The 15,383-nt window shown below is 33.6% G+C and overlaps 2 protein-coding genes across 2 annotated transcripts; one reads left to right on the forward strand and one right to left on the reverse strand.

Annotated features, from left to right (window-relative positions):
• The first annotated feature begins 1,735 nt into the window (after positions 1–1,735).
• LOTGIDRAFT_227877 (hypothetical protein) lies at positions 1,736–2,973 on the forward strand. Its single transcript, XM_009045510.1, has one exon. It carries the CDS (start codon positions 2,115–2,117, stop codon positions 2,553–2,555), a length of 441 nt encoding a protein of 146 aa, XP_009043758.1. The 5' UTR covers positions 1,736–2,114; the 3' UTR covers positions 2,556–2,973.
• Positions 2,974–10,071: 7,098 nt separating this feature from the next.
• On the reverse strand, positions 10,072–13,641 carry LOTGIDRAFT_94391 (hypothetical protein; the record flags this gene model as incomplete). Its single annotated transcript, XM_009045511.1, has 2 exons — positions 10,072–10,694; positions 13,344–13,641. Coding segments are annotated over 2 exons (921 nt in total), but the record flags the coding sequence as incomplete, so codon positions are not given.
• Positions 13,642–15,383: the final 1,742 nt, after the last annotated feature.

Consider the following 15,383-nt stretch of genomic DNA (forward strand, 5'->3'; position numbering starts at 1 on the left):
ATCTTCAATATTTTATTCCACATTGTATTAATTGTCAAATTTATTGAGTCCATTATTGAGCTTACATTCCTTAGAAGTTTTAAAAATCTGAAATAGCTCCAAACCTGTTGAAAAACAAATCGACTCGAATCCATCCAAGTTCCATCAGAACGTTTCTCTCTATCCGATTCATTATTTTGACGTAGTTTATATGTTGTTTACATCTTTAAGTATTTTCAGTAGTCAATCTGTCAAATAGTTCATTATTGTTTTAGACATTTCAGATTCGCAGAGGCGTTATACAATTTTTAAATTCGTAATTCCATTTCCCATTGGTCAATGTTGTAATATATGTGTACGGAATGAACAAATACCGGATTTCCAAACGGATGTAAATTCATTTCCATTGTATCTATTCATATTAGTACTATATTGACATACGAGGACGAAACTTAAATAATGCCCCACCTTGTATAGTCTATAGTACTGATAGAGCAGTTATTTTAAAAATGTCAATAAATGTAGCCTTCATTTATACAACGATTTACAGCTTTGATAATGACTGGTTAAATATCATCCAAGTTTTTTAACATCCGTATTGATATAGTCTTAGAATCCTTTGTCCAGAGAATCCGGTTTCAATGCTGACTTTGGGTGAACTGGCTATTCAAAGCCTCTTAACGAATCTGTTGCAATCGACATGAACTCAAATTCATGTACTATGGAAGGATGGATGACTTTTTATTTAAATTTCTTCAGTGCTACTTTTAATTCTGAATTATTCTGTTATCTTATTTATATGTCTTAATTTGTATGCTAAAGCAACATAATGTCATTCATTACTGACATTTCTATATATCATTTATATACATAAAATAAACTTTTTTCGATAAACTCTGCATGGGTTTTCCAACTATTAATGAAATGTTGAAATTAGAATGAAATTTTGCCATAAACATCTTCAATAATAGCAACTGCAAACAACTAGATAGTTACAGATTCCATCAGGAATCAGGAATCGTTCACTTTTGTTTCACTTAATCATATAGAAAAAAATTGTGTATCGACGGAAGTACCTTTGACACTTATAGCGGCAAGTATATTTTTTGACACTGCTAACAATAAGAATCTTTTAATTTAATAAAATGATACAGATAGCTAGAAGCAGCAAAGGCATCTTCGGCACCAGTGGTGACGACAGCATCTTTGATACTTAAAGTGGCTAAAGTATCTTAGACACTGATAACGTCAAAAGTATTTTAAGCACCTCAGACACAAAGTGTCCTTGGAAATGATAGCAACAAAGGTTTTTGTGAAGTCGAATTTCAATTTTTTTTTTCAAATGAACTCTATTGGGAGGGAAATAAAATATTTACACTTCAAAATGTGATAAGTTTGTCAAAATTAAATTCTGATTTAATAAGGAATTATAAGATATAAACTTAGAGGATTAGCTTAACAGGCACTGTAAAGAAGTGAAAAAATGTCACAATATCATTCTCAATTAACCGGAACTAATCCGAAAGTTAGACGTATATTTTAATTACGTCATAAAAGCAAGGGACGCTATAAATTGTAGAAGGCTGAATGAAAACGAGACATTGCCTTGACGTGATATCATTTAAGTGTAGTAGTAGTCTATATCAAACAACACAGCAGGTGATAACAGGTCGACTGACCCACTAACAACGTAATCAACCAGAACAACGCACCCGAATATTAAGGAGGAGGATACGATTGTGCTCAATTGAGTATCGTCTGCAGTAGAAGCAACATCACATCATATGAAGTTAATATTTGGATATGTGCTTTAAAGTTAGAAAGAAACATTAGATTGTGCCTCGACCATTGTTTTGTCAAAAGTTTGTGCGGTTTTTTTGCATTGATTAGTGACATTTCTTGGAACGTTCAAGGTTTGAAAACAGGTTTTCTAAAATATTTGAACTGTTGACAGATTTCATTTAAATGGTCGTATTTTCTAGACATTCTATGTTACCATTTGTTCAACTTTTCAACGACAACCACTATTATGAATACTTAATTGGAGTCGGACAAACCAAAGATTTTGAAGAAACTCTCGTCTTTATCAATTTAATACGCAAGTATCTTTTGTTGTTGTTCCATTTAACTTCAATATGAAAATCGCAGCCGATACACACTTCCATACGACCGAAAGTAAACGAAATACCCAGTACTCGGGAATGACATGGGAAAGTCTTTTAGACCGATTGACAAGCAGAGGAAAGGTGGAAACTGTAGCCATTACTAATTTAGAAGGAGAAGTTCTAGCATCTACAGCTGATTGGGATTTGACTGATGGTGAGACGATAGGGATATTGAAAGCAGTATCCAGTCATTACGATTCTCTGATCAGAATGAAGATAACTGATACCATGTATACATGTTTTCGTCATGATAACAGTGAAACTATCGTTGGTAAAGCTGAGAACCGGGTCTTGGTCGCCCACATCTGTCACCAGTGTATGGTGATTGGATTCTCAGACATCCAATCTCCTGGTTCTTGCATATACGACATCACAGAATTTGGAAAACATATTGAAAAGCGAGGACTATAAACATTGATTTTAACAGCTGTTTTTGTTTGAAGTACCCCTCCAGTGAGTGATGTGTTCTCATCGTAAGATGTTCAGTTAGAACTGTTATTAACAATGAACGTTTATGAGAACCTCTGTAAACTTTACTTCTCGACTTGTATACACGTTTCAATTTGTTTTTCAAACATTTTACAACAACAGAATCATCCAAGACTGAAATTTGAATCCGTAATCCGGGTTCAATATTAGTTTGACCTCGTACCCTGTACCCGGTGATAATTAGCAGGTATCATATTCCAATTAATGACTGCACATTTATTGTTACCATGACAACAGTTTTCAATGAAATGCCTTTGGGGCAGACCATTATTTTTGGTTTTTATAAAGAAATTTGTCTGTTAGCTGTAACTGCTTGACATTTTATCAATATGTCTGGTGTAAGATTTGGTTTCATTTTAATATGACAGAAATATCATGACTAAACACGCATGAACTATGGTATTTTGAAATATTAGACAGAAAAATTATGAGTTATCATTTCAATAAAAATGAAATTAGAAAAAATTGAACTGTAACATTATCCTTTGTAAATTTGAGAAAAGTATGTTTTTTATAAATTAGAATAACTTTTAATGGATATGTTTCAGATTGTAAATCGAACTTTAATTATGTTGACAATCCAAACAAATTTGTTAATGGAAATAAGTACATTTTGATTTCCAGGCTTTGTTGTCATTTTTCGTGGCAGGAAATCAGCTAATACTTCGAACTTACAAATGTTACTATTGTGATTTTGAGACACAATATATAATTAGTTGGTTTTAATTAACTCGGTGATTTTAGTATATCTATGTAGACAACTGTCTTAAGAAATATTATTGTTTTTAAGTTTTCACCCTTCTATTTTATGTTGTTTATTAGGCTTAATACTAAAAGAGCCCAAGGGGGTACTTTTATTGAACAATTAATTGAAGAATTGAATTGATTAATCTTCAGTTTTAATTAGTACCTATTGTTTCAGAAAATTAAAATTTCTACTTCAGAATTTGGCATTTATTGGATTATCGAGAAAGAATTTTTTTGGCATCTCAGTGACATTTTTGACAAATTGTGTTTTTGATGTTAATATTTCTAAAATCGTTTTTAGGCAAGTTATATCTTACCACGAAAACAGGAAAGAAAACATCTTGTTTGGCGTTTCAAATTTCTTTTAATCTTATTTAAGGTGCCTGCTTTCTGTAGGAAATGGTTTAAACTACTAACACAATTTACACTATACAATCGACTGAACATATAGGTACGTGGGAAGAAGTTTTATTGTATTATTCATACAGTGGCTTTAATTTTATTACAAGAAACTATTTTCTCTGAAGGGTATATTGTTTCGAAATCTATTAACAATTTGAATAAACAGTATAATGCCACTGTATCTTCTCTCAAAATACATTTTTTATATCCGCATTTGACTAGTTTGCAGCAGATCGACCTACGACAAAAACTATTTCGGTTGTGTGGTCCGAAACACACAAGCCTTTCTAAACAATTAACTTTATTCAGATTTTGATAGAAAACCACAATCAAAAATAAAATCAAAGGAAGTAATGTCGAAATTCTTTAAGTTTTTATCAATTGAAATTGTTATTTAAATTCTTTGATGTGTTTTGTTTTTGAAGTAAATAATAATACTTACAACCACACTCCTTAAGATATTCATTTCGTCTTTTCAAAAATAACTCTTTGAATCAAGCCTTGTCGACATCTTATTGTCACATTTTGTAAATGGTATGATAAACAAGGACTAAGTAAAGAAATGCCCCCGCTGTTTCGGAATGTCGTGGTTAACCACAAATAGTACTTTTAATCCTATTATGATTGTTTTAAAACTGATTAAGCTTAACAATTTAAATGATTTCTTTTCGTCATTGTTTGTACGCATTTATGTAAAATTTTTGAAGGTTTCAATTCCAAACTTTGTTTCATTGTTTCTACCCTCATTAGTAAACCTGCTATAAAAATAACTTATACTTAGAGTTGCTTATGAAAAAGAATGTATCCAAGTTGAAACTGTGTTACCATTCAAATAATCCATCTATTGTTCGAATTCAGGAATTTCTTCACGTTCTGTTGCACTAAAAACACTTTATATTGGCTTTCAGTTATTGTTGTGTATTCTTGTTTATATTCTTTATTCATTCAAGTGTTTTTGAACACGACATCGTGGTATTTCCCTTTTTTCAAAAGTTTTTAACAAAAAATAAAAATAGTTGTACGACATTATGATCATAAGGGAAGAATTTTTATACAATAGATTTTATAGGAAGTATATAGTATAAGAAATTTTATTCATTTTTTCTTTCATTTCTTCCATCATTCATCTAATTCTAACTTTAATTTTGTCTCTTTTAAATTTGTATATTGTAATGTATAAAACATTTTGTATGATTTTTAAAATAAAATCTTTTGATAAATAAATTAAAATATTTGTGTTATGATCTATTTTCAACATTTTGTACATCAGCTTTATAACTTTTCTCTATATCAAACGACTTTTCAACCCGGTTCCCCCTGTCAGTGATGTAGGTAAGAGGGGACATGGAAAAAGCGTCAAATCGTTCGGATGGGACAATAAACCATGTGATGTGCACGTTAAAGATCCATCGACATTTGGAAATCGAAAAAGAGCAGGTAAAATGTTTTTCATTGCACCCTACATGGCGTTACCCGTCTTCATTAGAAAAGTAAGACGTAAAACTCTTATTCATTTCATTTCCATACTGAACAAAAGAAGCTGTCGTAAGTCTCTATGATAACATTGAGACCAGGTTATTTTTCTCCGGGGCTGTTGTATACGTGGTGTTTTATTTTATGATTACTTGTTAGAAGAACTCACAGTGACACGCGACCGAATGATGACTACTAATTACTATAGAATTTGATTATAGCGCCTCGTTTGATACCTCTAGTGATTACCGTGTTCACAGAGTCAATGTTGTTAATTTCCGTTCGATAGTGGGTTTAATGTCGTATTTACTACTATAGAAGTCGTGAAAATGGAGAAAAAATATCGACACCCATTTTCACGACTTCTCCGACCTTCACCTCGACCACGACAACTTCATTTTGGTCCAGTTAATTTTTTATTTAAACTCTTCTGACAATTATTTTACTGTCGTCATGTGATAAATATTATAATAAAATATAAAATATAAAAAATATTATAAATGTTATAAATGTTAATAAATAGCTTGGAAATGGAATATAAAATATACCAATGCCGCTAACATAATTTTGTCAATTATTTTAGTTATGAAGTCGTGAATATTGTCCGAACAATTTTAGCGCACAATTTTTGGACTTCAAAAAAGTTGTAAACACTATTTTCACGAGAGGTATCGAACGGGGCATAGCTTCCCAATCACAACCGTACGGAACCTTATCACCGGATTAACGGTTACTTTTACATAGTAAATATTCCGTTTTCAGTAAAAAGCGTTCGGATATAGGGGTTTCCGTATTATCGACAACCGGATAAACGCGGCTCCACCGTATGCCATTACGTACCAAACTTACTGGTGACTAAAGGAGTTCCAGGGTTCAGTACCGGCATAATTCAGCCTTGTTTTCTCCTGTCAGTGTTGCATGTCGGAAGGGAAACCTAAGAAAGTGTCTTCATTCACCCAATCAGGTACAGATAAGTAGGACGGAAAGCTTCATTTCATTTGCAAACCACAATTTTGGTCCTATGAATGAATTGTTACATTCAATACTGCTGCCCCCAATAAGGATAATATAAACGAGTAGCGGAGTACATCATGCTATGAAGGAAATTTTACCAGGAGAAAGGCAATCGCATATTCTTTTCCCAATCTTTAGAGGTAACGTATGCAGCTTATATATCATAATTGACCTCAACCTTTATATAAATACAGCTAAAGCAACCTTCTCTTCCATAAACATAATATATAGTTATTAATGTGTAGTAATTGATTATAGTTTAATGTTGAGACTTTTCACTGCGTGCAAACATTTGATCTCTTATCAGAAATGTGAATTTCATTTTTTAAAAGATGGTCGTGTTGAAAGCAAGAATAATTGATATTAAGAGAGGGTTTTGTAATTAGGTCAAGTCTGATAGAAGGCTATAGGGCCGTTTTGCTACTGCCGACATCTGCGAGCATCTGGGTTTTCAACGACTGTTAGCATTTGGTGGCATTAGTCTGTGATATCAGCTAACTGAAAGCGGAACGACCAACCAACCTTTGGCGGCAAATAGGAAAATATGTCCGATCGCTTGATACAGCCAGATATCCCAGATTACGAATATTAGAGTTACGTCCCATCTCACGGACAAAATTTAATTACGTCCATTTTATAACAATGGAGATCGAATATCACGACAATGAAAATATTGCTATAAATAAATATAGACATGGTCTATATGAAATAGAATAAATCACCAATAGAGTTCACGATTGGTTGCTTCTAAACAATCACGTGTGCTATTCCTTTCAGATCAATTTGACAACATTCACGTTTAAAGATTTCCCAAGATCTCTATCGCCTATCACCACATCTGTCATGTTCCTTTAGCACTGGTACAATGATTATTCATATCATCGTACCGTTGCTAAAGGAACATGTATATCTGTATACTCCAGTGTAAAAGTAGTCTCTGACTGTCTAGTTCGTTGTTTTTCGACCAGCTTCTGATATTAAGAATATCTACAGAATTTGAAGGAGATGAAAATTGAATGGTGTTGAACCTGTTACTTTTTAGATATATGGAATGATTTTTATCTCAATGTTGACTGGCACCACCAACTTGTAGTACCTGTACATCCGGTTTATCATGTCCCCAGTTTGTTATTTATGATTTTTGTGACAACTTCGTGATATTTTGTTTAAAAATATAATATATTAATTTTAGTTTTAATTAGATATCAGACATCTTTGTCTGGAGATAATAAATCAATAAGATACATCTCCCGCTGGATCTGTTCATACCAAGCCATTTGTCAGTTCGTTCCCCGGCGAAATCTAACTGTAATAGGCCTATTCTTGTTCACCTCGCTGTTTATAGATTAGCTTCAATAATTATAGGAGGGAATATTGTGTGTTCTTTTAAATATTTATATTTTCATTAATGCCTCAATTATTTTTATTCTTTGAAAAAAGTTTTGATCTGAATACCTTCTCAGAATGAAAATTGAGAATGAGGTACGTTACTAGGAGCATATCTATAACGGTCTGAAAACTTCCGACGATAGTTTTATTTTAATGCTAGACAAACACGAAGTCGTATTTTCATTCTTCATAGTTTTCATAGTTCGAAAGAACAATGCTGAAAAGCGAAATATTGACTTTTTGACTGAAATCATTGAGTCCAAATTAAATCTCTTCTCTCAGACTTTAATCTTTATACATAAAGAAATTAAGGCAGATCTCTGTAGGATAAAGATATATCGGTCAATATGAAATACGGCTTGGTCATTAACACCGTTTCTCCCTTCCTTGTATATTTTAGCACAAATTAGGGCAGCGTCAACAGTGCTAGAGTCGGTCAATGATATTTATGCATATCCGAGTATTCTCCCAATTTCGCGGTTGTCGTTTGTGAGACTTGAGAGTCCACATAGATCAACAGAAGCTGAGCTGTACTTTTGATCTACCTTAGTAATAGTATACACATAGCTATTGTTAACTTCACAATTTTTGAATGGACGGATTCCAAGTTATTGCCCTAGACGTAAACAGATTTGTCCACATTGGTAAGTTAGATACTTTGTTGATCTGGTTTTTATGAAATTTAATCTTCATGAATTACTATAAAATCTGTTTTCGTATAACAATCAGTTCACGAGCTTCATTTGAAGGTTATACCGTGTATTTAAACTGTATACTTGATAATGAATGAAGCTCAATAATTATCAGCCACACATGCAATACTGAATCAGTTTTAAATAGACATTAAAACAATCAGTGTAAGAATATATATTTTATTTCATAAATAATTTCACAACCAATGGATAAAAATGTTACAAATCATTCGGGTTATCTTCTAAAACAAACAACAATTTAAGATGAATTCCCTCAAGTTGGGTTTCAGACCGACGGGCGATTAAAATCATGTGGATCCGTCGAAGACAAGACATTGACCTACAACTTAGATAGACTGTCCAGGCAGACGCATGATTCTTTAGCAACGATGTACGACGTTTGTCACACAGTTGCTACAGAAACATGAGATAGACGTTGAGATAAATTTTTTGAAAGAAATTACAGCATGACCCATTGAACTGCATTCAGGTCGGTTCAACTTAGCAATTGCTCAGATTCTCCCAGTCATTGAAAACCCTGTTGCTCTTAGATTCTGACAATCGCATGAAAGACTACATCAAAAACACGAACTAAAGTTATGTAATTATTGATCAATAAGAAGAACGATACTAATTGATTTCACGATTGTGATGAGATTTTGGGGGAAAATATACTTTTAAGGAAACATTATACATTCGCAATTTCTTGTCAACGAAACCTCATAAACTGTTTTAATTATTCATGGAATAATTCCCGACTGAATAGAGGTCCACTTCCTAATCTCTTCCACTTCATATACCATTATCATCAGTTGTCGGTCATTTTCCATTGACCCAAACACAACAACGGACATTGACCACGACAGGATCAACTGCTAGAATGACCAGTTGATGAAAAATTGATCACTTAGAGTAATGGCCAGTAAAGTTTTTATCTACTTAATACTTTCTATATTAAAGGGACAGTTGCGGCATTTTTTTTTATCAATCCTACTTTAGTCTCAGAAACGGGATTTCAACGTCGAAATCTGAGCCTTCAAATCCATGTGCGTCCAGAATTATCCGTGTTTGAATGTTAAAATGACGACTCGTCAATTTAAGATACTCTATGAAATACATAGAAGGCATATATAGAAATAATGAGTAAAATTCCTAGTATGAAGTATTTTTAAAGGAATTATGCAATTTTTGTACATTTCTAGACTTCTGGAGATTATTTGAATTTATTCAAGACTAAAATCAACCCCCAAAAATGGCGCACCTGTTCTTAAATGTAATACAATAACATCACAAACATTTCACATTACTGAACATAACGGATCTAACGAACTCAAAACGTTTCAAAACATTGAAAGCAGGATTGATTCAGCGTAAGTGATTTACATAATTGATATACATGTACCACTAACAAGAGAAGAAAACCACGGATGGACCACAGATGCTTGTCTATCAATTAACACAATATTATTAGTGACCAAATATTCAATTAAGTTTCTGTTTATATGTTCTAACTTTGATAAATTGATCTTTGATATGTACATAAAGTCATATTTTTCGTTCAAGACTTATGACGTAATAAAACTGAAATTCATCCCACTGACAGAGATTTGTGGATTTGGTGAAGCCACACGGTCGGTATTCGGGGGATATCAAACTTAGTTGATTTACACATAAGCTGGCAGAGGTGGCGTCTCTAGCTCACTTCCGTTTCTGATATATTTCATCAATCCCTGAACACGTTCCCGAAAACGACGATTCAAACTCCAGTACATAACCGGATTGATAGCACTATGGGCGTGTCCTAACCACAATGAAAAGGGTAAAGCATCGATGGGCCCGCTACCCTGAGTAATGTCAATACTCAAAGATATGATATTATAGGGTAACCAACACACCATAAAAACCAACACCATAACAATCAAAATTTTGGCCGCTTTTTTGCGTGAAGAAAGTCTTTCATTGGAACTGTCTGAAGTATTTCGTAACATTTGATTAGTACACAACGCTTTTCCAACATGCCCATAACAAAGGGCTAGAGTTACACTAGGTATTACGTACACAACAAATAATAGGAAGATTCCGAAAGCTTGACGATCGTCATCTTTGGGCCATTTTTCGATGCAAAATCTCATAGGTGCCTTATTGGGCAGCGGAAGTGTATCGACCTGTCGAATGTACAGTAAAGGTCCCATGAGAATACCTGACACGATCCATGTTGATATGATGATACAAACAGCTTGTCCTGGTGACGTTACCCAATGAGGTCGAGATGGTCTCTGTATAGATACATATCGGTCAATACTCATCGCCGTCAGGGTAAATATACTGGATGCCACGGCTACTCCTAAAATAATAAGATACACAGAACAAAATGAGAAAACATAAAAAATATATCGAGTTTTACATCCCATCTTGTCAATGCCATAAATTCTAAATTAGTTCCTTAGAGCAATTTTTTATACGCCCACATCTCTCTATGTGGACGTATATTGTCGGCACCCTGTCGGTCCGTCCGTCCGTCAACATTTGCTTGTAAACGTTCTAAAAACTAGATTTTTTGATGGAATCAAATGAAATTCGGTATGTGTATACATAAAATGGATGTTATTGGACCTAAATCGAAAGGTTTGAGAAAGTTTAGTTTAATTCTGATTAAATTTAAGACTTTTTCAAGAATTAGGCCTCTTACGTCAGTTTTAACGCCCTTTAACCTCTATACAGTAAGTGCATCTATCAACATCAATTGCTTGTAAACACTCTAAAAACTAGAGTGTTTGAAGGAATCAAATGAAATTCGGTATGTGTATACATATTAATGAAACGAAGATCAAGTTTGAATTTGAGCTATTTTCGACTTTAGAAACAGTTTTATTGCCCTTGCCCCAAAATCTTGAATATGCTACAACTCTCTTAGTTTTCAACCGATTTTGATGAAACTTAAAATGGATGTTTCGTTATTACCATTCGCATGCCGTATATGGCTGTGGTCCACTATCTTATAGACTTTCAATCAAACATCATTAACTATGTGAACTATATTTGTTGACATTCATGAATCCTTTTTTTAAACGCAACCTTGCACAATTTTACCCTGTTTTGTCTCTACATAATAAGGGACGTATCGATGTGATATTTATAAAATGTTCAATTTTTGATTTTGAATTACGAAGGAGATTTTTGTCGTCGAGCATTCAGAGTCTTGTCAGGAGTTTTGAAAACTACCACGGGCACACGGTCGTTTTCCACTATATCGACAATCACGTGCGGAGTATGCACTTAAAAGGAATATGAATCTTCTTTGACGATGACGGTGTTGCAGACAATAAAACTATTGGAGACAATTATTAAACTTGTTTGATATTATAAATTCTGTCGTGGACGCGATAATTTTTGTTATGGAAGCACGGGCACACGAGATTTTACACAAGATTCTAATTCGCGACAAAAATCTCAGACCAAGACCGCCCGTGTGCACCTTTGTTTAACTATTAACACAAAGACATTCCAAGCAATGGAAGACAGGTCTAAATTCAATTGAACGTACTATGTAATGAAAACTGCATTATTTCATGAATGTATGCCAAGCGAATTAATTTCATGAGGAATTCTCGAATTCTTAAGTTCTACTTGAACTATGATTTATACCTTTGAGAAATTCTCCTTTTAGATTTCAAAATGATTTAACCTGTAACTCTATTTCCAGTATATATGCCAAAACCCTCCAGCAAAATTAAAGATTGGTTCGCCGTTTTTGTTTGTTCTTTTGTAAGATGGTAACTCCTCTTAAATCGATTCGGCTATCTAGTTATGTACATGCATATGGTTAGACTTATAAAAGCTCATAAAATCAGGGTTACAAAGATTACTGTGCCTAGGAATCTGTGAAAGTTATCATGCGCCTAGGAATAACCATGTGCCTAGGAATCCATGAAAACGTGTAAGTAATAATGTTTCACTCGTGAATAATAGTCAAGTGATTACAAACTTCGTCTTATACCTTGACTGCAATAGAAAATCAGAGCCCTCGACCGAAAGACTGTGAACAGTATGACAGACTTTTATGTCAAGGGTTTCAAAGGGCTCTTATATCAATCAAACTTATACTGGATTCACCCAGGAGTGGTGAATTCATCTTCCTTTTTTGTTGAGCTTGTTATGTTGCAAACTATGTGTTATTAACTGCGCAAAACAATGTTAACCCTGGGCAAAATTATTTTTCTAGTGACGATATCTGACACGAATTAGTCTTATTTCTTTCAGAGTAAGAAAATAATCATTTATATCCTACGGATAATAATTCTTGATGACTGCAGAACAATTTTAACAATGGTATCTTCTGTCAATATGACATTTATGAACCTTTTCAGAAAAATGAATTTTCTAGACGAGTAAATACCCTTTTTGTTTAAAAAAAAGGATAAAAACCTCAAGAATGCTAATAATGGCCAGGAAGGGACGACATTTTCAAGGTATCTCTTTTTTTTAGTATCTCTTTGAATTTTTATTTATTTCAACGTTACACAGACAGCTTTTATTGGGCTCTATTGGTAAAGGGAATATTCAATCAATCAATTCAATCGACCATGACCTTAAAGGGATAGATACGCCATTATGAGAGGTTGATTTGACTTTTGAATACATGTATATGTAAATAGTCTTCAGAAGTACTAGAAATGTATGAAAATCGTATTATTCTTTCAAAAATATCTCAAACTAGGAATTTCTTTTCTTATATCTATAGATATTTTTTCTATATACGCCTCAAGAAAAGACTAGACTTTTATCTTTAAAACAAGGATAATTCTGGACACGTATGGATTTGAAGGCACAAATTTGAACTGTTAACACTATCACTGATTAGCTTAAAAAAATCCCGTTTCTGAGACTTAGGTATGAATGGTCAAAAATGGCGCATCTTTCCCTTTAAACTGATCTTTATTAGGATTGAATTTGATTCTTACGACAAGCAAAAAATAATAAATTGAAACTTTACCTGGTAAAAATGCTGTAAATTTACACAAGAATTCACCATAAATCCACAATCTGTACACAATGGTGCCCACAGTCATTGGCATACAGACCAACGTTATACACAAATCTGATGAAGCAAGATTGATCAGGTAGAAATTCTTGGTTTTTCTCAGAGTTTCATCAGCAAGCACAGTCAGTATAATCAATATATTACCCAGTAGGGCGATGATGAACGTTGGAACATACAAAGATAACAGGATCACCGTTGAATAATTCCCAAACGTGTAGAAGCTTTGTTCGAATTCCTTCAAAATATCTTCTGCACCAGTAAAGTTGTAAGGCGATCGCAAGAGGAAGCTAAAGTTTCTTGATTTCAGTAAAGTTTTGTAGGACACATATTCTGAAAACTGATCCATGGCCGGATTGAAATCGTTTGGTAAAACCTGTGGAGTAGAAGTAGGAATAAAAGTTGAATGTGATGCTGCTTTGATTTCAAACATGGTTGCACAAATAGATTAATATAACACAACGGATTCTAATTTAGTTTTCGTTGTAACTAGAGTTTCTTTGCCAGTCATCAATCATCAATAAACTATCAAATTATAATGTAATCTTTTTACAATTTGGTCTTTTTTCCGTTATTTCCTGCAATTTTAACTGAAACTTCAATACATTTACAAGCAGGCACAATTACACTGACATCTATTTGAGTCAAGTAGATAGGCCTACTCCACAAGAAAAGAGATTTGTCTGACGTCAATATGCAGTACCATTTATCGAGCAATCAGGATCGTTAATTCCGGAAAGGGTTTGTCCCCATGTGACAATTAACACCTTAACGTCGGAACTGAAATCTACCTGCTGCTGTTTTTGACCTCCTCTCAAAATAAATCGGGTGTCACTAAACATCAAATAAACCATAATATTAGTCAAGCAAAAAAAAAATTACAATAGAAGTAAAAACCCCGACCCTTCACCTTCATATACATAACTATCTAAGCATCTGAATCTAACTGACCACATTGTATTGTTAACAGGTTCTATCAGACCTATTTAAGTGATGAGATATTAGCGTCATTTCCAAGCCAATGTAAGTCAATGAATATCGACACAGAAAACATAATGAAAAAGTACCATCATTATACATCAATTTATTGATTTGTCCGATGCAATGATGCAAGGCTAATATTTCCAATTAAAATTGTCCTCACTAATGTTCAGAAAAGCACGTTTGACCCAGTCATCCAGCTCCCAATAGTTGCAATTGTCAGTATATCTCAATCCATTAACTGAAGCATTTTCTGATCACCGTAACTTTTCACCAGTCAACAGTATATGAAAAGTCTATCAATCATGTTTCCTGGAGTTTCTTCTGACAGGAGTATTTTTTTAATATTTTTTTCCGGGGCAAATGTCCTTGTCATATACAAGGTTAGATCTAATCGATAACGCTCACAAAATAACTTCTGTGGACAAATATGGGAACTTCATTATATTCCCGTTTTTCTGTGAGTTAATTAAAATAACGAATTCCCTTGAGCGAATGTACTACTGTCAGCAGTTTGTAGCGAGCAAAGGTTCAGTTCTTGTGGCTTCAAGTGTTGATCTGAAAAGTTTACAGATGAATATAAACTTAGACAATGTTCAACAACACCATGTCCCTTGTTTTCACTGCGCACTAACTTTCTATGGAACATTTATCCGAAGTCCAAAGTTCATATTGATTAGAAAAACTCTTCAAATAAAAGACCAGTTGGGGAGACGGTCAAAAAGTTGTATTTGTGTCAGAAGCTGTCAAGCTATAATGTCAAAGACTGTCGAATAACATCTCCCAAGTGGCAAAAAATGTCTCTATTATCGTCATAATCCTGAAATAGTTGTAGAAAATCGGCTTTCACTCGTGTGACGTCAATCACACGCCAACTAGTGTCTCAACTTAGAACAATCGAAATCAACATACAAGATACTTAATTAGATGAACAATTAGTAATGACGGGGAAGACACAAACCCTATATGTTCATGGTATTGATATATTATTGACAAACTATTATTGGTGGACAG

The sequence above is a fragment of the Lottia gigantea genome, assembly GCF_000327385.1.
Source record: "Lottia gigantea unplaced genomic scaffold LOTGIsca_1, whole genome shotgun sequence".
Taxonomy (NCBI): domain Eukaryota; kingdom Metazoa; phylum Mollusca; class Gastropoda; family Lottiidae; genus Lottia; species Lottia gigantea.

Excerpts from the sequence above, each read along its gene's own strand:
- LOTGIDRAFT_227877 (XM_009045510.1), top strand. The coding sequence starts at position 2,115 with ATGAAAATCGCAGCCGATACACACTTCCATACGACCGAAAGTAAACGA.